Source organism: Empidonax traillii, unplaced genomic scaffold (assembly GCF_003031625.1).
Source record: "Empidonax traillii isolate 1590-97213 ecotype Southwest subspecies unplaced genomic scaffold, ASM303162v1 scaffold504:size1219251, whole genome shotgun sequence".
Lineage (NCBI taxonomy): Eukaryota > Metazoa > Chordata > Aves > Passeriformes > Tyrannidae > Empidonax > Empidonax traillii.
In genome coordinates this window covers 670,688-697,529 of record NW_020955697.1, presented here as the reverse complement: position 1 = coordinate 697,529, position 26,842 = coordinate 670,688, and the positions used below count along the sequence as shown (strand labels likewise).

At 33.4% G+C, this 26,842-nt stretch overlaps 1 protein-coding gene across 2 annotated transcripts in view; it reads right to left on the bottom strand.

Moving 5' to 3' along the window:
- CDH9 (cadherin 9) overlaps positions 1-26,842 on the bottom strand; it is a 100,136-nt gene that overhangs the window by 47,156 nt on the left and 26,138 nt on the right. For both annotated transcript variants that reach the window (XR_003572657.1, XM_027896622.1), the window contains exons 2-3: positions 23,100-23,416; positions 722-1,016 (exon numbers count right to left, since the gene is read on the bottom strand). Coding sequence is in view for 1 of the 2 variants with exons in the window: in XM_027896622.1 (XP_027752423.1) it covers positions 722-1,016; positions 23,100-23,327 (523 nt within the window). In the remaining variant the exon portion in view is untranslated. The remainder of the gene's footprint in view (positions 1-721; positions 1,017-23,099; positions 23,417-26,842) is intronic.

Below are 26,842 nucleotides of genomic sequence, written 5' to 3'. Positions count from 1 at the left end.
TCCTTTTATGATATATTTATCACATAACTTCTAATGTAACTCCACACTTTTACTTTTCAGTGCAGCAATTGTAAATAGCTGTAAGTTTTTACTCATGAAGACAAATATTTTTGAGACAAAATCAGTTCAGTCTTTGGGTACAGAGTTCATATGGTATCAAAGAAGTCATGACCAAAAAGACAAGTCCATATTAAAATAAAACAAACACCACTGCCACCACCTCAATCAATATCGATACTAAAGAAAAAAAAAACAAAAAACAAAAAACAAAAAACCCAAAAACCAAAAACGTTTGTAGGACATTTTACATCATTTTGATATATTAATTGATTTACATAATTACATGCTAAAGTTGTTTTTATCTAAAGGTACAGAAATTTTTCAAAGCTTATGCTTTAAAATACAAAGGTGACACATTTTATGTGATATTCTCGGCTGCAATAAAATTATGTAGTAACTGATAAGACAACTGTATATGCTACATTCCTTGATGGTTCTGCTGGTCTTAAAAGAGCAAAAAGTAGCTTATGGCATGGAAAAAGGATTAAAAAAATGGATGAAGATGAAACAAATGAATAAAAGCGGAAACCAATTATTTATGATACATTACTGGCAACAGAAATCGCTCCATGGATACTCAGAGAAGCTAATAAAGTTACTTATAAATTCCAAATCAGCTCAAACCCATTTGTATTTTACATAAGGATAAGTTTTTACCTACCAACTCCAGACATCTCCGGAATACTGGCGGTGTACATGTCCTTGGTGAATTTTGGTTCATTGTCATTGATATCATGGATTTTAATGATAAATTCAGACTCTGGCTCCACTTGTCTTCCAGTTTTTCTGTCTATAGCCTTGGCACGAAGCACATACAGGGACTTTTCTTCTCTGTCCAATTTCTTTGCAGCATGAATATCTCCTGTATTTTCATCTATAATGAACAGACTGCCAGCCCCATCTCCTGTTAATATGTATTTTAAATTTCCATCTCCTTTATCTTGGTCAGTGTGTAGCTTCAGAGAGGTAGAAAAGAAGAATTCTATAAATATATGTATTGTTATTACAGACCAAATAATTCAGGATATATGAATAAGTCTGTACAATCTTGACTATAACTGGGGTCAGTAGTGGTTATCTTCTGTTTCACTGTTGGAAAAATTGAAAATTTTAGACTCAGTCATACACAAAAAATAGCTTTTATCAAACTCATGAGGACACAGGAGGATGTAGAATATATTGGAACAGTACTTAAAATAATCAACTTAAAACAAAAAATTATATTTCTTTGAACAGTCTGAACTGACTAGAAATGACCAGAACTCACCTTTTTTAAGATGACAGGGGGTGTAAAACTCCCAGGTAAATAATCCTTGCCTTGCCATTTACTGGTTGATGATAAGGCAAGCAGTTAACTTGAAACAACATAGAAGAATGGATTTTAAGGATTAGAGCTTCTGAACTTCCACACATTACCTGTAAATATTCTGATTTAAGTAATTTATGTTTCTAGTTGTCTTCCTTTCATTTTCCTTTTTTCCTTTAGGAACATCTTACCTCAGTTAATTATTTTCTTCCTTCTAGTCCTCCCCACATAGAAGAAATAATTTTCAAGAACACTAGGAGGTAAATTTTCAAAGGATAAAAGCAGGTTTAACAGTCCTTTTCCTACTCCACCTCTTGTTAAGAGTTCAAAACACTGTCACTGTGAGCTTACAGGCACTGGTTATTTCTCATATAACACCATTATGAAAAAGTGCCTAAAACCAAAGACAAAACAAGTCACTGAAGCTGACCCAGGCACCAGAAATTCTCACATAATCCTCTTCTTCAGAAGTCTATTCTTCTAATTTCATTTGCAGGGACATATAGTTCCTTTCTATGAGCTTCTGCAGGATGTTTTCATTAGATATATGCTTATAGTCACATCTGGCCACAGATCAGTGACCTGAGTGTTTATCAAATGAGGACAGAGTGTTATCCAAGCATTGTTTTACTTCTCTAAGTAGAAAAATATAGTATATCATCAACCTGAGAAAATACCAGTAATCAGTATCAGAAAATACAGTATCAGTAAAGGTATTCTAAATAGTCACTAGAGCAGTAAGTTATTTTTTCCACATCTTGCTTTGTTTCTGCCTTCTTACCAGTGTTTACCTCATGAGTTACTGCAAATTTTTTATTACTTTACCTATATGAAGGATGATTGAAATCGATTTTGCTCAAATTCTTCACCTATTTTTTTTATTTTAACAATGTAGCGTAACACTAGTCATCAACTATTACGTGGTTATTGTTTTGGGCTTCCAGAGGTAAGACTGGATGAGATGACCATCCAGTTTTAGCACTTAATATAATCAGAGTATATGCATAATAAATAGCTGTGAAAATTATTAAGGATTGCAAACAGTGGGTTGAATCACTTATATAAAACATGCCTGTAGCACTTAAAAAAAAAAAGTTTCTGTCAACTTGCAGTTCTACAGATAATACAGAGAAAATAAACTGCAAAACTTTATGGGAATCTTGACACAGAATACAAAGCATTAAGTAATCAGTTTCAAAGTTAATGAAAAATATTTGATTCTTATATTCATATTCGATTTAGCAAAAAAAAGTAGACTTCAAATACAAAATATGGCATATTTCTTTCTGTCGGATGATTTTGTCTTGCATTGCGCAGAACAATTTCCTGTTCCTCAGAAACAGTGCATACTCCTTCTTACTGAGATATTCTTCACTTTGTGATCGAAGCACGATTTTATCTTTTTTCTTGAGTTTGAAGATTTTTAAAATATACCAAATAAGAATCAGATCTTCAGGACTGATGACTAGCACCTGAACTCATCGTTCTCATGAAGATGAATCAGCTTTTTTTGAGTCTTTAAAATGTCCAAATATTTGTTACAATGCCTTTGTTGTTATGTGCCTCCTTAGCATGGTCAGCCAGCCAAACAGGGGTTCAGCCAGGGTAAGAACTGTGCCTAGGGACACCATGAGGGATCAGTCTCATGGATAAGGAGAAGAGAAATAATTTAATATAAGGTTTAGGGAAGTTGGAGCCTCTGAGAAAATAACATCCTTTCTCAACACCTAATATAAGGAAGCACTTCTTGATTTTCACGCTACGAATCACTGCTGACTAATCAGTAATTTATTAAACTGTTTATAGTATTAACATTAGTCATGTACATGCTTATATTGTATAAGTTCTCAAAAGTTAAGTAGTTGTACATTCATTACTGAAGGAAAATACTGCACAGTTCTGAACTGAAAAATAAGAGAATGGGGTAGGAAATATTATGAGATTTTTAAATTTGTCTTGATATAGAACAGAGAGCTAAATTCTTTATTTAAATAAACACATACAGTAGACATGGAATTTTATCAGAAATAATAATTATATAACATGCATTTTATTGGAATTATATTTTAATGTGGTTAAGTGTAGTAGTAATGAAGTTCATTTTTGAAAACCTGTTAGATATTTTTCCCAGACAGTTCTGCTACCTAAAGAATCTTTCAGAGAATGTAAATTAATATGCAGTTAGCACAGAGCTGGTGATCTGCTAAGAAGAGGTCCTATATAGTAAAAGAATACAGATGCAGATGAGCATTAGGCTGTGAATGTAAATACTGTTAGCTTGCCAATCTCATTTTGACTGCTCAGATGAGCAACTCTGTTTGTATTCCAGGGTCAACAACACCTTGAAAAGGACAACAATAAGCAAGTAGTGGGAGCAGTGATCTTTTCTATGCTAACAAGTGGTTCTGACAAAGAAATTACATCTGTCCAGTGGCATTCCTTTACCCAGCTTCTCATAGACTCCCAGAGATTAGGTTAGCTTAATTCATCTGTCTTTTCAAACTAACTACAAAGATGTCAGCTAGCTCAAAATGTGATGTGTATTTTAGGCTTCCTACTTATCTCATGTTTCTATGAAGTGATAAACAGAATTTTCAAGCATGAGAAAATTGTAAATAGATAGTGATTTCCTAAGAATGAATAGTTCCACCTCTTATTCCCAATTTATTATTAGAAAGATCACAGAAAGTTGAAGTATTTTGGTTTGGTTAACTCTACATGACTTTTTTTTCTCTATTTGGAGGGGGGTAGGTTACCAAGCAAAAACCCTACATGGGTAGGAAAATGAACTTGTCAAATATTTCCTTTCTCATACCATAAGTTGTTCATTCTGCAGGTCAGAGAAGCATGAAACATTTTAATAAATGATAAAGAAAAAAAAAACACAACAAAATACCTCAAATTAAAGTGACAAAGAAAAAGCCAAAGCAAACTCAAACAAAAGTGGATAATATATTAGATTACACATTACAAATACATTGAGTACATAGTGACCACTCTGATAACAAATGCCATCCCCATGAATTAATTTGAAACATGTTGGAAGGAAGACATAATCCAGATGCACTTCTGAATATCTTGATTTCTTTATTCTTTTTCACATATTTGTCTTTCTGTAGTCTTCTGTGTGGCTGGCTAAACAGTTTTCAACATAACTTTTCCTGTGGATCATCAGAGATAAAGACATTGATAATACTTATGGGAGTGATGATTAGGTAATTCTGTAACAATGTATGTTTGATAAATCTGGGAATACTTATAAATGCTCTCTCAATCTTTTCTTCTTTATTTACATAGGAAAAATGCACATCTCAAATTAGCCAGTCTATCCAGTTTTGTGAAACTGAATTTTTATGTGATGTGATAATTGTAATCTTGATGTTCTCAAAAATCTTCACGTAAATTTACATGGGTCACTGTTGTTGTAATTTCCAATAAATAAATGAGTAATCAAGTAGTAGATTAGCTCGGAGTCCTTTAGCATAATGGTATTTTCCCTAAATCAAATACCTTGCTCCTTTAGCTTACACTTTACCCTTATGCCCTCAGTATTTGTCAACAAAAGATGGTTATAGCACATAACTTCTTGGTTTCAGGAAGTATTTCATTTGACTATGGATTCTGAGTCTAACTCTTGACTTCTCTCAAAACTATTATTATGACAAACCGTAGAGAAGATATCATTCTTGAGAGTAAAAGTATACTTTATAAATTATCAAGTTCAGGAATTAGTATGGAGTGGCAAAACAAAATATAGAGGAAAAAGAAAAGAATGTTGCCTTAGAAAAGAGTTTCTTAAAGGTCCATCTTTATGGACTCTGCAGCTGATCTTTCTTAGTTCTTTCTAATAAATAGTAAGTCTTTTTGAGTTAGGTAGGCATATAATCAATGGAAGAAGGGAGAATCCATGGACAAAGCTATCAAATTATATAGTGATATGAATGTTTTTTCTGCATTTAGAAGCAAGAAATTGCCTGACAACATTTAGTTTTCTTTTTATTTGCAATATTATTTCTGTACAACTGTTGTTGCAGAAGAAAAGGGGAAAAAAGAGCAAGAAAAGGTACTTATCATTAGCAAGGTTGTTATACATAAATACAGTGAAAACATTTATTCAGTTGCCTAAAATCAGAAAAAAAATATCTCTAGCAGAGAGGAGGGAGGGGAAAGTAAAGACATAAACACACCAGGAGAGGGTACACCCATGTTTATGTTGTGGTAGGCCCTTTTCTAATGCTTTCAGTTTCAGTGGTTTACATCGTGCCTCTGTATCATGGTACAGAAAAAGGTTTATTGCTTCAGATCTCTTACCTTCACTGCCTCCACCCACATAGTTGTCTCCAGCAGAGGAATCCTGATATCCCGTGTTCTATTTTCCTGTAAATACCTTCTAGTAAGTGTGAAATATTTTTTTTTTCCTTACTTTCAAAATGAAGAAAATATGTTGGGGGGTTGTTGTGGTCAAATGAACTCTTTTTAGCAGCACTAAATTGGCGTATCTGCATATTTTATTGGGAGATGAAGACCATGCTGATTTCCACACTGTTGTGGTGAAACTACTACCAGAACACAAGTAAAACTGTCCAAGAGTACATCAAACAATCAGGATTGCACTGAGCAGTAATCACAGTAGAATGTGGATGCACATTGAAGGACGAAATGGTGCAAATACAGAGCTTTAAAGTCAGAAGTATTGTATGGGTTTTTTTCAGATGTGTCATAAATTTACCAGATAGATGAGCAGGTGGTTGAAATATGATCTGGAGGACAAGTGAATTCACAAGTATGCCCACTTCCACTTCCAGGCCCAAACATCTGAAACTCCAAACACTGTAGTATCCTGGTCACACGGGAGAGTATTTGGAGGTTCCTGTCTGTCTCATCTATTTTTATTTGCTCTTCTCAGACTGTGACAGGGAGGAATGAGAGAGATATGCAAAACTGGGTCTTTTCTTGGCATGGGAAAGCAGTTTTCGATACCACAGGTTAGATACAGCTACTGTGTGTTACCTTTCTTCCTGTGTTCACTGTCAAAGACATTGCCTTGTATATTGTGTACTACTGTACTTGGGTGTTCATCCTTACTTGCTATTTAGTGATGTGCATAAGTAGAAGCAAAAAGTTCTTTGAGCAAAATTTCTACAAATTGCATTAGACAATTTTAATGTCCTCACAGTGTGAATGTATTTTCATAAGTTCTGTAATTTGCTACGATAACCTAAAGGGTTTAATTCTTCTTTTCTATTACATCTGCGTGATGCAATTTCTAAGGAATCTGCTCTACAGCAGTCTTTTCTGTTACTTCTTCCCACTCCCACCAGTAAATTTAGATTGTATTTGTATTTACACAAAACTTTGAAAATGTTAATGGTGAGTTTGTGAATACCTGTATATGGATTCCAGATGTTTGGAGCGGTGGCCTATTGCATGCTGTTCAATGATTTTGACTGGAATAGGGTTTTGCTTCAGCATATATAATTCAAAGGCCTTTCTTAAAGGAGTATATTAAGGTTTACTTGCTGAGGTTGTTTTCTCCCAGTTGCAAGAGGAATAACAATAAAATGTGAAGTGTAAATGGTGATAGTTATTTTGATCTGAGATTTTCAAAAGTTGGCAGAAGAAAACTGGAAGCTATAAAAGCTAAAGGTTTTTCCTCCCTGTGAAAATGAAAATTGAACAGAGTTACATTGGTAGTGTCTTATTATAACAAATGTATTTCTATATAAAGTTTTGATAAGCCATAATTCAGCTATCTGAACACATCTCTGCTCTTTTTTTATTTAATGTGGAATTTATGCTCCAGATGGAAAATATTCCTTCTCCCTTCTCTCTTTCCTCTCTCTTAGTTCCTGATGCAGCTAAGGTGCTTTCACACAGAATTATAGATTGTCAGGGACCTTAAAGATTGTTTAGTTCCATCTGACACGTCATTGGCAGTAATAACTTTACCTTGGCTACAAAGTCTTTTCTTTGAGTTTACCCTTCATAGCATTTCTTTCTTTGTAACTTAAGGCAAAGGTTTCAAGCTATATAGAAATGGTTTGAATTCAATTTCAATTGAACTTCAATTTGAAAGTATTTTTCATGAAATTAACATAATGAAGCATTACATTAATAACTTCACAGTTACAACATGTTGAGTTTTGGCTGTAATATATCCAGACCTACTCTGGAAAATGTATAGAGAAACAACAATAGATTGTTGAATGGCATGAACTCTCAACCTGACAAAGTGTCATGAATTGTCAAATTTAGTACGATTCTTTCAAGTATGTTTATGTCTTTTTAAATGTGAAAGCAATAAGTATAAATAGTAAGCAATGGTAAGGAACAAAGAAGCATAAGCTATTCTTAAGTGTCCAAAGTGACTCTTTATGAAACTAGCAGAAAATAAAGAAAATTTCCTTATTTTTAGGATCCCTGAAACATCTTTTAATCACAGTTTTTAGATAAAGCTCCTGACCTGAGAGAAAACACATGCTAAGTACTGCAAAACATGCATATGTTCTACGGTCATTTGCTTATTTACATCAAATTTCTATTCATATATGGTGATTATACTATGCTATTTATTCTGAAGCTGTGGAACACAAAGAAATTGAATTTTCCAAGTCATCCCAATATGTATTAAAGTACAAATTGATTTGACCCCAGGAATTTTGACTGTAATTATCCCTCTAAGCTTACTTCAAGTAAAGAAGGTTATGTATATAAAACTGGGGAAGAGACTGTATTTGTGAAAAGAGGATAGATGAATATTACCTAAAACAAAATAGTTTGATTCTTATCAAAAAATGAAAGTGTTGCACTTAAAATAAGGGCTTGTAGCATCCCTGCCAAACCTAAAATCTGTCATTGAGGGCTAGTGCAGAATATTGACCAGTGCTCCTATTGTGTGATTTCAGAACTTTGTGAGATTCACAGCAGCTAGGATACATCATCAACAGCAGCTCAGCCAATATTCTCCTTCATTAGCATTTTAACTAATTAAAAGCTTTGAAGTTGTCTTAATAGCTGCAGTAGCTCTTCAGTGTAGATTGAAGTAGCAGTATAAGCATTGCTTGAATTTTCTATTTATATGTGTTTAATCAAAAGTTTTATGTATGTGCTAAATGGCAATGCATTTACCTGACTTAATTCATGACATCAGCACAAACTTCTTAATTAAACAGCCAAACTCTGTGTGTGATGGTAACCTAAGTGACTGTATATTAAACAAGGCAAATGACATTTACTTTTCTTATCTTCTGTTTTCCAGCATCTGGTTCTTGTGTTCAGCTGTCTATTGTTAGAAATTCTCTAGAGAATGCTACTGTGAAAAACACTGCTGACATTAGGTGCAGGTGCTGATTTTGACTTAGTAGGTAAGCGTAAATTGCTTTCCTTTCAGGAAGGGTTCAGCAGAATTCTTAGTAGTCTTTTGGTTCTGATGATACAAGGACAATACGAGGAAATTCCATATGTATCCCTTTCCCCCTGATATGTAAGGGGAAAGTCCTGGAAACCAGAGCTCTCTTCTCCAGCGTCTCCTTTCCCTGCATACCTTCTGTATCTCCTTTGCCTTAAATGCTAAGTTGTAGTCAAATCTGCAAAAGTGGTTGCATTCTTACTGCTGTACAAAGAACTGGATTTCAGAGCACATAAAATGTTTTCTCTCTCTACTTTCCAAATCAGTGTCTGGGTTACAGGTTTTCAGCCTGATGAAAAGAGTCAAACTTTTTTTTTTTTATGGTTTGCCATACACTGTCATTTGTCTGTTCCATAACACAAGTTACAGATTTACAAGAAGTGTCTGTAGTTATCAATTGTATCTACAGGTCAGAAATTACCACATCATAACATCAAGCACTGTCACTTTAATCAATCCCTGGAACAGGTGTTAAATTCATCATTATTTTAAAGGCTTCACAATAACAAAGGATATCTTTTTCATGGATTTCTCTCACCAGAAGCTCCTGAGTGAAATCTGTCTGTGGGTGTGATGTCTCTTGCTGTTTTAGAAGCACTCAAAATGCACTGTAGTTCCAAAAGATGTGCACAGAGATAGACAGAAATAAAATCTCTTGCCATGGAAGCAACATGAATTTGTCATATGGATAAGGATTATCCCTTTCCCTCTTCAAAACTAATTGATCTGAGTTCAGCTCTACATTAATAAGCTTACAAGGAATACTCTAATGGGGAAGACCAATGGTTCTTCTAGCCAAGTGCTTTATCTCAGAAGCAATAGGAGATGCTGGTTTGAGAGAGTATTTAGTATGGCTACTATAATTTTTAATTATTTTATAGTCCCTGCCTCCCTGGCCCCATCATCTAGAACTTTCAAATTAGAATAGACCTGTGTGTGGGTTTGTGATATGTTTTGTTTTATGAACCTGATGTCCTTGAACTTGTATAGTTACCCATTGCCCTAACTTTAGACAAGTACTGCATTGACTGAATATACTGAATGTCATACTGTTTCTAAGAATGGGTCATCCACAGTGACCTGAAGGACATATCAATAACAGGAGTAGTTTAGCACTTCTAGTCATAATTTTATATGTATACATATATATATATGTGTGTGTGTGTGTGTGTATATATATGTAGGTAAATATCTATAAATCAGAACTGCATGATTTTTAAAAATTCATACAGTATAATGGAATGGTAAGACATTAAGATATAAGCTTAATGTCAGTGTCTTTTTTGGCTTTAAATATGTAAACAGACATCCAGGTTTGCAGCACCAAACAAACAAAATCAGACTGTTGTCCTGCTGACTCAAAGGAAGCAGATCCCAGAATATGCATTTTTCCTAAGCTGTTCAACTATATGTAATTTCCAGAAACACTCAAAAGATTTTAAGTTATTTACTACCCCTAAACCATATTTACTTTTACATGAATACATTTCAAACCTAAAAAATATTATGTTGAATTACTGATTCACAATTATCTCTATCACAAAGCTTCACTTTAAAATGATGTATTTTTCACATGATCCTGCTTTGCAAATTGGTAAACTAAATATTTTGTGGACACTGTATGCACCTCACAAAAAGAAATTTGTTCATTTCTCAATATTCATTTCCAAATGCTGTTGTTAAGAGGTGACATTTTAGATCTGAAATGTTTATCTAAAACTGAATTTTCAAATGAACGGTGGCAGAAGGTAGGTAAGGTCACCGCTTGACTTGAAACATCACTAAGCTCCTCTGCTACTGCTCATTTATTGGCAAAGCTAACCAAGAAATAAAACCACAACCCACAACCAAACAAACAACAATAAAAAACCCCAAACAAACAAAAAACCGCCCACAGACTGGTATTAAAGTATTGTACTGTTTCTCTACCCTGCTGACTATTGCAAATGTAAACTGCCATACCAGCTGAAGAGTACTCAGTGAAAGTACACTGTAGAGGTATCCATGCTATGCCTTCATCAGCCTGAGTGCAATTCTCCCCATGCTTGCTCCAAGACATATAGGCACATGCCCAACTCTTGGCAAAATCTGGGAAGCAGATTCTCAAAGGTCGGTATGTCAAAGAAAAAGGTTTATAACCAGGACAGGACTTAATAAGAACCAAGCCTAGAATTTGTCTTGTGATAATGTAGTTTTCTAAGTGAAGCTATTTTTTCAAGAACATGATGAAAACCAGTAGTTAGGAAAGGAATATTTAGAGTAACATTTTTTTTCTTTTCCTTATTTGTCACTGACTTTTTATTTACTGAAATTTTTATTTACTGAAATTTCATTGCTTACTTGTATGGTTCCTTTAAGTCTTGTTTCAAAATACCATCTTTGGAAGGTCATAATTGTAATGGGGACAAAGACAAGGTGGTGGCTGGAATAGTTAACAAACCTACTTAATAACTTTAATGGCAAAACAGAAACTGATTAAGTGTAACTCCATTTGGAGGGGGCCTGAGATGGGCTTTGGATTCTGCATAAACCAAAAGCTGATTGTACCTGCCTGAATAAACACGAAGACTATGAAGATTTTGGCTTAGAGGAGAGCCAGGATAAGGCTGCCTGAGGCTTCAAATAAAAACTCCATGCAAGAGTATTACCTAGATGAAAGCATGGGGCCCTAACCAAGCAAAAGCCCTGCAAGCGAACAGATTGCTTCATCTAAAGAATGTTTAATATAATAGCTGAATATGCAAGCTGATCATATGAAGTGATATTAGTATGGAGACATTAAACAATTCAGAAGTTATTTAAAAGGTAGTGGTTTTTTTGATTTAAATTCATAATGCAAATATTAATAAAAAAGAAGCCCACCAGGAGATGTATAAGGGAAAAGTGAATTATTGTTAGTTTAACAGCAGGAATAGTCAAAGCTTTTGCACATAGTTAGACCAGAAAAAAAATCTGAAAATATTGATATTAATGTTCTATTAAATTTATGAAAACAAAAAGGTTTTTTGGGGGGAACTGTAGTCTTCGATGCTGATAATCTCCATTCTTTGATTAAATCTTTTTTTTTGTCTAAAAAATTACTTTGTACTTTGGAAAAGAACACAGCACATAAAATAAAACCTGATTATTTTACTAATTATCCTATGACTTTATCTGGAGTGAAATATTGACCATGGTCTTGTTAATCATTTGGAGATAGGTTTTAAGATAGAATTTGAGATTTTGTTAATATTTGAAATAAGTTATCAGGAGTGCTCTTTTTTTCTTTTTTTTTTTTTATTTTTTTTTTTTTTTTTTTTTTTTTTTTTTTTTTTTTTTTTTTTTTTTTTTTTTTTTTTTTTTTTTTTTTTTTTTTTTTTTTTTTTTTTTTTTTTTTTTTTTTTTTTTTTTTTTTTTTTTTTTTTTTTTTTTTTTTTTTTTTTTTTTTTTTTTTTTTTTTTTTTATTTTTTTCCCAACAGAGTTTTACTCTTGATAAGAACTTTTCTTTCTTGTCTGGACCTCTGCAAATACATAAGCCTTGCCATAATGCTAAATTTTTCCCTATACAGTGGTTAATCAGTTCTACATCTAACTGCTGTCATTGACTCACTCTCTGACCTCAAATCACTGTTTCAGCAATTTTGCTGCAGTTTTCTCCTCAGAATAACAGATATTATGGAATTTCCTGTCCCACAATAGGTACTGTTCATTTAAAGGAAAATACTTTGATATATTTTATTGAATGATACTTATGGAAGTAGAAATTATTAAAAATAATCCTTACATCATTATTATAACATTTTACTTATTCTGTTCGCTTTTATCCTCATCAAAGGGATCAACATAAATCCTTTCTTTATCCTGATGATAAAACAGTGTTATATATAGATATACACACAGACACATTTTATCATGGTTTTTTAGGAGCATGGAATGACTTTAAACTCTGGGGTGTGTTTTGTTATTTCTTTTTCTTTTACACACTTTGAAGTTAGATGAGATTTAGTCACCTGAAATACAAAGAAAATTAACTGCAGTATCACTATTAAGATGAAAACAGATTGATTCATGTTTCCATCAGTACTTTCAAATGACTGAAGAATTTTTTCTGCTATAGATTCACATTTTGCCCTTCCCATCTTTCTGCATGTGATTCTAAATTTTTCATATGGAATAGGTGACAATCAGACTGTTACCTCTTCGACTTCATAATTGCTAGCCTTTACAGAGATTAATGTATTTGAATATTCAGTCAAACTTAGAAAGACAGTTAAAAACACCCTTTTTTAATAATTGATTTTGCTTTTCTGCAGCAAACCTGCTTCCATTTACTTCAGTGACAAGATAAACATAAATACTTGCTCCCATGCCAAATTTCTCTTTAAACTCATTTTATTGCCCTCACCACTTGTTTATATATAACATAGGTTTAAAATTAAAGGTAAATATACATTATTATTTCTTTTAGTCACTTGTTTTACAAAGAATCTACAGTATTTTTTCAATACTTTAAATAAATTACTGTGGAATTGTAGTCTCACCATTTTAAATGCAAATGCAGCAGTGCTAGAGAGACAAGGTAAGCAAACAGTTTCAATATTTTATTTTTCATTTGTTAATTTGGTCCTATCACTCAGCTACCTGACCCAGTTATATATGAAGATTTAATGCTCTGTTAGCTCCTGGTATTTGACAGTGTTTATTCATCACAAATACTTATTAAAAAGAAAAATATGTTTACTTCCACAATCCCTGTAAGACTGAACTATCAGAAAAGCACCATTTTTAAAAGTTGCGTCAGTACTTGAAACATTTTCATCAGTTTGATCTATTAGCGTTAATTTCACTTAAGCTGTGTAGAAGTTGTAAACCAGAACTTTTTTATAAGAACCATATTTATTCTCAATATTTGGAAACTTAATTTGTTTCAACTCTTAACCAGAAGTATGTAGCAACAGCTGAAAGTTCAAGGAGCAAAAATGGCTACAGGTGTTGACAATAATCACAAATTCTAAGTTAAGTAGATGCATTTTATTAATGTTGGAATAGAATTATAACAGTATCCCATTAGTATTTCTGTCTTTGTTATTGTTACTCAATAGGTAAAGTTAAAGCTGTCATTTGTATCACAAATTCAAATATTCAAGCACTGTTCACCAAGTAAGCAGATATTAAATATTTCATTATGTATTTTCCTCCTTTTCATAGTTTGTCCTGATATATTGTTCAACACAATATTTCATTATATTTCAGAGCTTTTTTTGCAATATTGTGTGGGAACACTTTATATGTAGACATGTTAAGAGAAAAAGCATTAGAGAAGTGTTAGCAATTACATTTCACAGATGAAAAAATAAAGCAAAATTTATATAAAGCAAACATTTAACCAAGTTTTATTAATAATTATTTTCAACATTATCAAGTATTTATTATACCAAATACTATTTTTATGGGAAAATCTAGGCTAAAAATTTACACCTGTAGCTGTTTTTGGAATTAGCCATTCCAAAAACCTCTGAGAATTTGTTAAGAGTTTTACAACTAAAACAAGGGAGAATATTTCCTTAGCTTTCTTCTACAGAAATGGAGAATACATAGCAGAAATTTCTCTTTAGGTAAAGAACTCATTTAATATTATCAGCCTTGTTGTCATTTCTTCACACTCACAATTTGACAAAAATAGTATAGTGGCTTCCATATGAAATGGGCATACTTCCCTAAAATGTGAAGGAAGACAGGGAGGAATTGGTAACTTTTAAAATATTCATGGAGGCTGTAATGCTTTCTCATTATTTTTATTAAATTCTGCTGTGTAAAAACAGAAAGGAGAGATTTCATCAGTTCCTTGACCTTAGATTGATGCAAGAGCGAGCAGAAGTTACCCCAGTGTGTTTGTGCTGCTACAGCAATACATGCAGCAATGATATATCCATAATTATGTGTTTCTCTAACTGATAAATGATCACAAATTCCTCTTTTGATTGATGCCCAGCATAGTGATAAATTGACTAATTACGTGGACTAGACTAACATTTTTTTTCAGTTTTCAGAAGACTGAAACATATGATGAATCCTGCAATAGACAGGATTTGATGTATCGGGCACATACAGAAAGAAAATACTTGCTCTTCTTGGTAGTTGTTTGTTGACACCTTCCCTATTTGTCATCAAGGTGACTATTCATAAACCCATGTTTGACAAACAAGACATTGCACAGTATCATCCTCTTTGCACTCAAATTGTCTTTTAGGTAGTCATATATTGTTTTGTTCTGGTGGGTTTTGTACTGTTTTTATCAATAGGCTGGCAAGTATCGGTAAACCACAATATAGTCAAAACACTTTCCCTCTTCAGAATTGCTCCCCTAATGTAATCAATGGAATAAATAAACAAGATAATGAAAAATATCTTGTGAAATACATTTTCCTTACCCTCTCCCCTTTTCATGCACAATAAATGATTGACTGATAACAGATAATAATAAGTCTGCAGATTGGCAGAAGTCTAATCTTCTCTTTCCAGGCTTAAAGCTGCAAGGCTGAGAAATATCAGCCCATGAAGTTGCAAAAAGATAGGGCTATTCTACAAATAACAATTACCTATAGAGGCAAGTTCCTGAGCCAGCCAGGTCTTGGAGGCAGACCTTCTCAGGCCTTTTCACATAAGGAGCTTGACAAGGACAGGAGCCTATTAAGCTCAGAAAAGCCACTTTTTATTAACATGTTAATAAAAAATATATTCCATTAAGTGCAAAACATCCATTAAGGCAGCTTTGTTTTTTTTTAAAATTGAAAGTCATTGCATACTGGATGTCCTGTCCCAGAAGAGGATAGGGGAGGAGAAGCGACAAGGAAATGGAAAAAGTAAGGAAAAGGAGAAAGGGAGAAGTTTGCAATAAACAGTTTGATGATTTCCTTATTTCTTATCTATTTGGATTTATTTTTTAGTTTATGTTTTTGGTTTTGTTTTTTTTCCTCACAACCAGTCCAGGTAATTTAACAATTGGACTTGAAAAGCACACTCAGAATCCTTGAGAGGAAAACAGATGGGGCTCAAAAGTGATATCCATCCTTCTGCCTCCAGGTAGGATCAATGTCATTGTTTTGGCATGTGCTTTTTTTAGTTTGTCATGAAAACCTCCAGTATGAACATAATTCTGCTTCTTTGAGCATTCTTTACCTAGTACTTCTCTGTATTGACTGTATTTACTATCAAAAACTTTTTCGTGATGGTGAATGTAAATCAGTCTTATGACAATATGAACCCAACTTCTTGCCCTGAACACGACAAGAACTTCAGATTGTTTTTTTAGCAGTCTTTTATGTGGTTGAAGAAACAGAGGCTGTCAGATCTCATGACAGCTGCTCCATCTGTACCAAACAATGCCAACTCACACTTGTTATTCATGTCTTTGAAGTCTCTGATCATTGCAGTTGTTTTCAGAAATAATTCTTTATTTTGTGAAATACAATGTTCAAATTTGACAGCAAAATTCTAGCTTAGGCCTATTATTGCAAGGTAACATTCAAGTTTTTTTGTATTTAAACTGTTTATACTTGGGTTATGCATGATGTGATTAGATCTCATCACTATTTTTGAAACTTCAGTTAAAAATGTATTTAGGTTATCAGAAATGAACTGCTGTCCTTCCTTTGAAATAAAAGAATTCTATTGTGTTTAGAAGATGTAACAGTTGTCTTCCATAATTTTCTTATTTCTTCCCTGGCCCTCCAGCCTTCTTTTTAAAAGTAGCAATGTAATTTTATTGAAAACTTTGGTTTTTACTATTTTTTGACAAAAATAAATTTTACATCTAGCAATTTTCAATAAGGTTTACGTTGGAAGCCTTCAGAAAATAAATTATTTTTAAAAAAGTAAAGCTGTGGCTCTTTATTGGTGTTTGCAGTTAAGTTACACATGTATCTAATACAAGAACTTGTTATGGCACTTTTTAAAATTTTTTTTGTTTGTTTGCCTGTTTCAATTTTATTTAGGAAATACTTCTGCCTAGAGATATAGCTGCTTGAAACTAAACCAAATATTTGCTGAAAAAATGTACTTACTGAAAAATGAAATGTAAGTAGAGATACTTTATTAATTTATAAATCAAATAAGTTTTCTGGTTTGTATTTTTTAAAATATTGATCAGACTTTTTTTTCATTCCTTTGATATTTTCTGTCTTTACTTTTTTTTTCATTTCTGTTTTAAAACATCATTATTTCCTTGTATTTATTCAAATACAAGTTAAAACTTGAGGTCTGAGAGGAAAGTAAAGACAAAAGGAGGAGACAGAGGAGACACCACTAATTTTTCCTCTTTTATTTAATCTAAAATATTGACTTTAGTAGCGGAGATTATAATGAATATATATTATTAAATCTTCTTCAAAAGTTGGGGTTTATAAGATGCTTTGGGACGCTTATAGTGTATACTAGATGGAACATATTAAGATTGTGATTAAATCTGCCCCCAGTTGAATTATACTTCTAAATGATTGTGTGTCAGCAGCATATGATTGTTTATGATTCGGTTGTTTTCTTGAAACTTACCATGTTGCTAAGTTCAAAGATATCAAAAAACACGCTGTTTTTAGCATTTATGTGCTGTACTCATTGCAACAGTTTTACAAGTGGGACTAGTGGGATGCAGATATAACAAAGTAGAGGACACACTTGAAAGACTGAAAGGACAGTGCACCTTCATGTTCTCTCATCCTAAGAACAGATGGTTCTTAAACAGACTCTATGGAGGGAAAACAACAAATGCTGTAAAGAAATCCCTATGGATAAATTGCATAAATTGATTAAAGTCACAAGCAGAAAAGTTCTCTCCCATTCTCTAAAGGCAAGATTAGGATAAAAATTCATTACATAAAAATAATAATATTAGGTAATTCATAAAAACTGTTATGGATGAGAAATTATGGTTCAGGATGGAGCAATTAAGGTTACTGCCAATTTGGGCACTATAGTGTTGTCAAGAGTCAGCTCAGTGGGTCACCTGCTTGGACCATAAGCTTCTTCCTCCCAAACTGCTCAAAGCAGAGGCTGAGTATGGCCAAGGCCTTAGCAACATGTTGAGAAGACGTGAATAAATGAGGATAAGACTAAAGAAGGAAGGGCTTTACTGATCCCATTTTATGACTTTTCTGCTGCTTTGCATATAAAGAAGGAGCCTGGAATTCTGTGGTGTACCAAAGGCAGATAGCAAAGTAATGCGAAATAATATTTTGAGGCGTTAGTACATTTTCATTTTATGTTTACAAGCAAATACTATCCAATTCCATTAAATGGGAAAAAACTAAAATGTACTATACGAAGGGGAAATTGAGTGAAGTTTTGTATTAAATAACAGCAAGTCTGTTGGCAATTCAGTGAGACTTTTTTAGTTGATATATGAAGTTCTTTTGGTTTTGTGTCTCTCTTTTCTATAAGGCAGACTGCTATAGCATACAACCTCATCTGTAGATGTCTGAATATTTTTAAATGCAGGTTACAAGAAATAGATGGTTGTATTTAATACATGTTATAACCTACCTCACCAAAACCCAAAAGAAACACTCCTCCCAAAAAACCCCAACCATGAAGGATGTCATGAGTCAAATTTACTGGTTAGCTGGAGGTAGAACAGAGATTTTTCATCAGTTTGCATCCAATCTAAATGGTGCTTATAACATGCAAAACCTACTTAATTTATTTTTATGGAAGTTATTTAAAAGTTATTAAAAAGGATTTTATTAATGGAGAAACTTATTTGAGCAGTGTAATTTATTTTTTATTTGATTTTCTATTTCCTCCCTTAATATGAGAAAGAAAAGTTGCAGGTAGCTTACAAAAGTGTTTTTATTCTTCTTCATTTCTTCAGTTTAAAATTCTGGGATATAGCAGGTGTTTGATTGTGAAGCTTATGAATGGATCCATCATATATTGGATGTAACTTCATACATTATCCACCTATCGAGATTAACAGCCTTTTATTAGCAAAGTGCCTGTTTAATATGGTGAGAGATTAACTTCCATGTAAAAAATGTAATTGAACAACTTAAAGAAGGAAAAATCTCTTCCCCTGAAATCATTTCAGTATATAGTTGCAAAACCTAAAGGACTGTGTTTTCCAAAATGGCTGATGATTTTGCTCAGACCTATTTCTTCTTGTCTAGGGATATTTCATAATGACAGAGTTAAAAGTATTTCTCATTTTGCACAAGTGATGTCCATTCAGTGGGTATCAGGTATGTCAAGTAGAAATGGACACACATAAAATCAATACTATCTTTGGAAAATAAAACTAATTTTTTAGATTGTTGTCTCTTTGTAGTGTTTGTTATTGAGTACATTTGGTAGGCTTTTCTCACAGCAAGTCAGTTTTAACTTTCATTTCTTAAGTTCTGCATGGGGCTTAAAGTTAGTAGCAGCTGAAATGCTGAATCTATTGATCCTCACTAGTGAAAGAAAAGGAGATTCCAGAAACCAAAAAATACCTCACTATGATATATAAGCAGGTGTTTATTTTCTCAACACCTTTATATTTCACAAAAATACTTATCAGTTTGTTTTTCTTCTTTTAAAAAGAAATTAATCTCGTAAGTTTAACTCTGAATGCTGTATTGTAATCTACCTCTTAGTAGACAGAATGACTTACAATTCCTCTCACTATATCCTCTGAAAATTTGTCACATTAATGATCTCCTTGAACATTTAGCATTCACACTAGGTAACAGGTATCTTGAAAGAATATGACCATTTTTATGTTTCAGAATTTATTTTTTCTGCTTGGCTAAGTTTTTAAGCAGGACTCTGATACTGGTCACCTTACCTATGTCTGACTGAGTATTTCAGTTGCAAACTCTCCAGAGCAATGCTTATCTCCCAGTGCATTTTTAAACAAGACCTAGCATGGTAGATCCACTGGTTTCTCTAAGCACTTCCTGAATATAATTTAAAAGGATAAGAGAACAAAGGATACCATAAGCAGTTACTGCATTTTTGCAGGTATGCGTAGTAGGATCCAATAAATTTAAAAACTTCCTACACACTTATTTTTAATGCATTTGCCTGTATATGAGACGGATGGATCTTCTAAATTGAGAGAAGAAAAGAAAGATGAGAGAGGGATATACTGTAAGTTGTCTGGATTTACCTTGACTCCTATTATGCTCATAAGGCAATTGTTCTACATATATCCACGTCCTTGCAGGGTGGTTGTTTTCTGAGAAATTTCCTTACTAAAATTGCTCTAGCCATCAAGCCTTTTGGCAGCTCTTGAATGCTGAGTTCCTTTGCTCATCAAACAATATTTTCAATTTCTGCCAAGCATATTAGATGCACTTAGTGGTCTGTATTTTATGTCATCACTATCACTGTCTTTGCTTAAAAGCTACCTAACTGTAATTAGCAAAATAAGCTCTGTTCTAGCTTTTCAGGGTCCATTAACACTGTACAGGAAAGGAAAAAATCAGGCATGGAGCTGTTGATCACTTTCTATTCTTGGAAGATATTTGGGAAGGAGACCACAGAGTGAGAGTTGTCCCAGTAAAACTGCTCCTTGGCCTTTGTTAAGGGGAAAGAGATCCTGGGGCTACTTGGCTAGCAAGGCAATTGGTCTTCCATTAAAAGTAATATTTAAGATTATAATACCTCAGATATGAGGGAGAAACTTTGCACTCCAAGAACCTTTGACATTGAATAGAGTCTGAGCAAAAGAAGTCCTCTCATGGGGCCAGACTGCCAGTCAGGACTTGGACAGTCCAGTGGTAAAAGCAAGTGACCAGTTTCCCTGGATCTCTGCTCTGGTCTAAACTGGGCTGGTGTCTGAGTGGTAAGAATGAGAGGTGTGTGGATGTCACAGCATAGCTCCCTATTCCACGTACCCATCCTTCTTAGGAAACAAATTTTATCTCATTGTGTCATACTGAGTGATTCTCCCCAACTGCAAATAACAGAATGCATGCATAACAAAACAAAACTTTAATAAAGTAGCATTAGTAACAAAACATATTCAATGACCTAACAGATAAAAATTGTTTGAAAATTGAACTATAGTAGAAAAATAATTTTTTAGTATTATGGCTATGACCCCTTAGAAGTTTATTTTCTTATAGTTTCTTAATTCTGTTTATTTAATTTTTAGTGCTACATTTATTATTCTACCCCAGTAATCCATCTACCTTGCATACCAATATTAAAAAGGGCCTGGATAAGAATACTTGCTATGAACTAGTTCCCATGGATTGGAATAAAAGTATTCTTTCTTCACACATACCAGTTTGCTAATTATCATCACTTTGAGCAGGAGAATAGTAAACCTGAGATTTAAGCCTTCCTCAGAATAATATTGTTTAAAGAAGCTGTTGGTGTTTTTTTTCTTTAAAACGATTCCTTATTTGACTTCTTGTTGTAGCAGCTCCTCTTGGTGCTGTATGTCACATGTACCTAGGATAATTTGAACTAACTCAAACAGATTTACCATGGTTTTATACCACGAAGGACAAAATTCTGATAATTTCATCATGTTATAAACTATTATAAAATTTATGCAACCATATGGAGTTCATCACTTCAATGTAACTCCTTCTCTTTGGAACATAGGGTAATATTTTGGGTGATTTCCATCTCTTTAGAGGATCAGTGATGTTGAGCTCTCTAAGGGTCTTTGTGTAATATTTTGCAGTGACGTGAAAAATCCTAAGAATTTATCGGAGTTGTAAGGGGACAGCTCAGATCAAACTGCTGTACAGTGATTTGTTTTTCTTCCTGGACTTAGCTCTATAGTAATAAAGATTCAATAGCTTTTAGTTAGTTTGGAATAAATGTAGAGTTCATTTGCATCTGTTACAATGTACCATGTAGGCATTCCCTGTGTGCAACAGATATGGTGGTGACAGTCTTGATGTAAGCTTAATGTATTTCAGCACTAGAGTGGTTTGGAGTCATTCATGTATAGCAGTGGCACTGAAACTGGAATCATCTCTTATGTTTGACACTTCTCCTCTACAACAACTTTCTATTAAAAAAAAAATAATGTTATGAGTCTAGGTAGAGCTTGCAGTAATGCAGTTCTGTATTATGGTGTACCTTTTTGTATGTTTTCTTGGCAAGTTTACTCAATACTAAATTATACTTCCAAGTAATTTTTTAAAGAAATATCTCTATGCAATTGGTTCACTCTTTATTGAAGACCCCTTTTCCTACAACAAATCTTCCTATTTGACACACTGATAAACAGATCTAGTAATAGGATTATTGGTTTTCATTTCTGCTACTAGAAGTCATAATTTCTTTCACTGAAAAAAAAATTATATGGTGTAGTGTTTATATAGACAAGGTCAGAATCAAGTTCATAGTTACTGCAGTTAGCTTCTTTGACACTGGTTTCTTAATAGAGAGAGATGATTTTCACATTTTCCAGATGATCATGTCTCCCATGACCAGAGATACTAGTTAATGTTCAGAAACATTTTGGAACTTTTGACTAGAAATGTTTCAATCAGTTTTGTATCTAGGCACCCCAAAATGAGAAAGCTACCTGACAGTAAGAGCCAGTGACAGCACTGGAGATAAACGACAGAAACTGGAAAGGACAATTTTTTTACCTTAAGCCATCAAGATAGACATTTCCTTTATTTTTAAGTAATTCTGGGTGTATTCTAGATCTTTATCAAGTTTTTTTGGCTATACCTGACCACAAGTCAGACCTGTGGATGATGAGACTCCACAAAGGACTAAATATCTTTCAGTCATGTGTTCTCAAAAAAAGTAGAACTGCAGACAACTGTATTTCAGAGGTGCCATTGTTGGCAATAGCAGATGTAGATAGATCTCAAAGAATGTAAAGTCCTTCAAGTCATTAACTAAAGATATCAGTTTATTCAGAAGTGATGAAAAGCAGATATTTTTCTCCTCCAATACTTCCTTCATACTTGGAATTGTGGATAGACAGCAATTTTATTATTAATAGAATTCTAGATTTCACTCTAAGAAGTACACAGCCCAGTATACTGGCAAATGCCTCAAGATAGATGAACGAAGGCATAACTTTTCTATTCCCTTATCTAATATTTATGTTTAACAGTTGAAAAAGTGATAAAACTTGCATAGGCATATGTAGAAAGAAATTGGAACGTTTTAGTCCGAACAGTTTCCCATTTTCTTTTCACTGAACTACTTCACTTCTCTCACAACTTCTAACAATCACAGAAACCCCAGGGGGTCTGTGCTGTGCTTTGACTTAATGAGAAACTGGGACCACTGCTGTACAAAAAGCAAAGCAACTGTGAAGAAGAAGTGAAATTATCAAGGGTGTCAGATGCATCACCTTTAAAGAATCCTTTAAACACAAGGCTTACCTTGCCCACGTATTGAGTATCTGGACCTGTGTACTCCTCCAGCAAGAAAAATTGATTCCACATCCAACCACGCTTGGTGCGGTGCAGTGTTTTTCCATCATTCTCTGACAATCCTGTTATCCTTTCACTGTGTGAGTACTTGTTAGTCCTTTTTTGGGATGGCATCATGTGAATCACATGAAACATACAGCTCCAAAGCAAAACTATCAGGAAGGAGTAAGTCCTCATCGTTTACAGAGATGCTGTTAGCCTCCACTCTTCTAATAATTCACCAGAAAATTTTTTTTCAAATATTATATTCCTCTTGCAAGTAGAACCTAGAGGATGGAGAAAAGTATTTGGGTCAGTTGCAGTAACTTTTTTTCCCCTGAGGAAACAGGAACACAGTCTCGTGATCAGAACAATACCTCATGTGAGTGATGAATAATCATAAAAATTATTCAGAGAGTTTTAGGTCAAGTTCTTTAATGTCTTTTTGATCTTTTTCTAGTTCACTCTCTCACATGGTATACAGACATTGATTTAAGACACAATCTGAGTAAAATATCTGATCTGAAAACTTTAGCTACCAGCAGTGCCCTGACACAAAGAAACGGTCCAAATAATAAGAAACTTTCCAACCTAATCTCTCCCAGCTCAGTCTGATGCTATCTTCCCTTAATATCTGTTCAGAATTGTCTGAAATCTTAATTATCTGTTACTTCATGATTAAAAAACCCCATTCTTCCCCTTTATTAACCCCTAATTGTCCAGAGTATCTTCTTCTATTTCTGCAGAAAGGAACTCAAAAATTAAATTTATAAAATATTACTAAAACTTTTAACAGGCTCTTTTAACAAGAAAGAAAATTAATTTTTAGATAAGTGTGGATTAATAGGAATCCTTCTGGGGTTAAAAATCTCTGCATTTGGAACAGAATTCTCCATTTGGAATGTATTTATTTTCCCTGAATCCTGGATGAATTAATTGGAATTTACATGATATAGGACATTACTGTAACTGAAGTTTTTCTGAAAATGGCTCTGATGGTTTGTGTGGAAGTTTGTAAGCAATATTTAATCAAACCAAATTAAACTCATACTCTTTATCTGGCAGTACAACTCAGGTGTCTGATGTCCCAGTCTTTTCCATGAACTTTTTCATGTTAAGTCTGTTTTTGCATTAGGATATCTTTTGCTGATCTGTCATTGTATTTATATATATATATATATATATATATGCATATATATATTGTACAGAAATTTTAGGAAAATAATTCAGCATCAAAAGTGCATTTTCTTTGAGATTCCTGGTCCATGAACAGTGTTTGTAGCATGAGATCACAACACTTTAGACAAATTTTAGAATAATAAAATCCTTAAATTAAAAAAAACACATATAAACCTATCCTTCTTTCTTCTGCAACCCAGTATTATTAACAGCTACCTTCACTCTGCTGTTTGTTGTGTTATTTTTTGGTGGAAGAGAGTTTCTTTTTGTACAAAAAATTATTTTGAAAATAAGATGCTTTTTGTTAAAATTATTAGTCTGTTGAGAAACAAAACTGTTTAATGGAAAACATTCAGTGTATTGTACTCCAAAGGCCTTAATGATTTAATTAATAGAATTGTGTCCCTGTGTGAAGTTTTCTTAAAATGATTATAACCTGTACGGACTCAGGATCTTAACTAGCAATTTTGAAGGAGGACCAAAGTCTCAGCGTTTTAGTAACTTCAAACAGAGTTTTAGCTGAGAAAGAAGTGAAGGTTTGGAATATTTATCACTTTCTAAGATCATGTTCCAAAAAAAAAAGAAAACAATTCAGTAGGTGTCAAATTTATGCAGAAGATCATGTATGTGTTTTCTTTTGCTTTTTATTTTAATTGAAGAATCAAAGTACAAAGTAAATTAACTCCATTTGCATAAAATCATGAATTTACATAGATCTTGGCATACATTTGTGGATGTATTTTCTTTAGATTCTTGTTTTCTCCCTTGTAATGCTCAGTATGTTCCTGTTGCAGGCGGAGGGACAAAGTGCAACTCTCCTGTGGCTAATTTAATACCAGTAAATTTTGAAATTAACTGGAAAACATTTGAGTACATGATGATCTTGCCCTGTGATTGCAATTTACTGGACACAGATCAAAAGAAAAAAACCCTCAGCCAATCCTTTATCCACGTTTAAGTTTGATGATTTAAATTCCCTGTATAATATAGACTGAAGCACCTTTTATCACTGAATAAAACTATTTATCAATGTAGAGCATAAGAGATTATCATATGTACTTCAAATTCATCCCACTGCAACATCTGAGGCAGATTGCAGAGACTCTTCATGCTTTGTAAATTAGATCCTGCTTAGGGAGTTGCAAAATGAAAGTCGACGTGTTGGAAATATTGCATTCGAAAGGCGGACTATCAAGTTTGCCCAATGAAGGAAAATACTGGGCTTGGTCACACACAGTATGTATAAAGGCTGGGGCTGTGACTTTGGCTTTAGAGTGTGATTCTAATCTGAAGAGACACACCTTCAAAAAAACCGGCATGCTCTGTAACTCTTATAAAATCTCTTATATCTTCTGGAGACAGTCTTACTTGATGTGCCCTCAATAGTACTCTTTTATAGCTACATCACAACACTTTTTGTTGGATTGTAGTTCCAGGATTCATCTTCTCAACATTCTGTATGATAAGGTTCAAATATTCATATTGTTTGAATTTTGTATTTGATTACTTTTGCTTTTATATAAATTATGTTTTACTACTCAACTATTCTGATAAATGTTACATTTTTATACATTTAAGGTCCTGACCGACTTATTTCTTTAGTTTCTTAGAACATATCAGTTTTTCTGGATTAAATCATAACAAACCATAATAGACAAAAAGTTATGAAAATTACACATTTATTTGGCAAAATTTTAATAAATAATGAAACTATGAAACTACTAAAGGTCTTAAAGATATGCTTTACAAAACCACTAAGCCTTAAAAGACTTCTGTCAAAGACAAGTTATGTAAAATGTCAAACAGTTTAAATTTTTTCTTCAAAATGTCCTCATTTCAAAACTTAGACAAACCTAACACTCAGATAATGTAGTCTGTTGTGGTTTTAGTCTTTTTTGGAAACAGGGAGAGATACAGGTAACATCAATACGTTTTCATTTACCCATTTAGAGATGTGTGATTGCGTGTTCAGTTTCATGATCATTTCAAATGTAAATAAAATTTCAAACGCTTCACTTCTATTTTACAAAAGAACACTTTTTTATTTTCCTGAAATTGCCCTAATTCCTTTCTGTCCAAACACTATTTGCCATATGATATTTATACTCTTTTTTTGGTACTTAAAGAAATTCTTCATGGTGGTCATTGGCTTATACAATTTATGTCATAGTCAACTGTTCAAGTGGGCCAGGAGTTGCATTTGGTAGACTCAGAAGGTGAAGTTTAATACTGAAACAAAAGATTCTGGTGCAGTCTGGAAAAGTAAGACCAGCTTACTTACCAGGAACCCAATGCATTGTACACAGTTGCTCTGACCCCGCTGTAAGAAATTATCTCTGTGCAAATACCAATTTTTCACAGAGGTTTTTTTTCTCAGAGGAATCAAGGTTCCAATAGTTTGTCCCAGTCAGGGCAGAAGTTTAACCGAGATTGCTGAAAACGTGTGGTTTTCTGTGTAGCGCTGCCCTCTACTGATTTCCTTGATAATTAACAGGGGAAATTCACAAATACAGAAAGGAAAGAATCTTTAATGT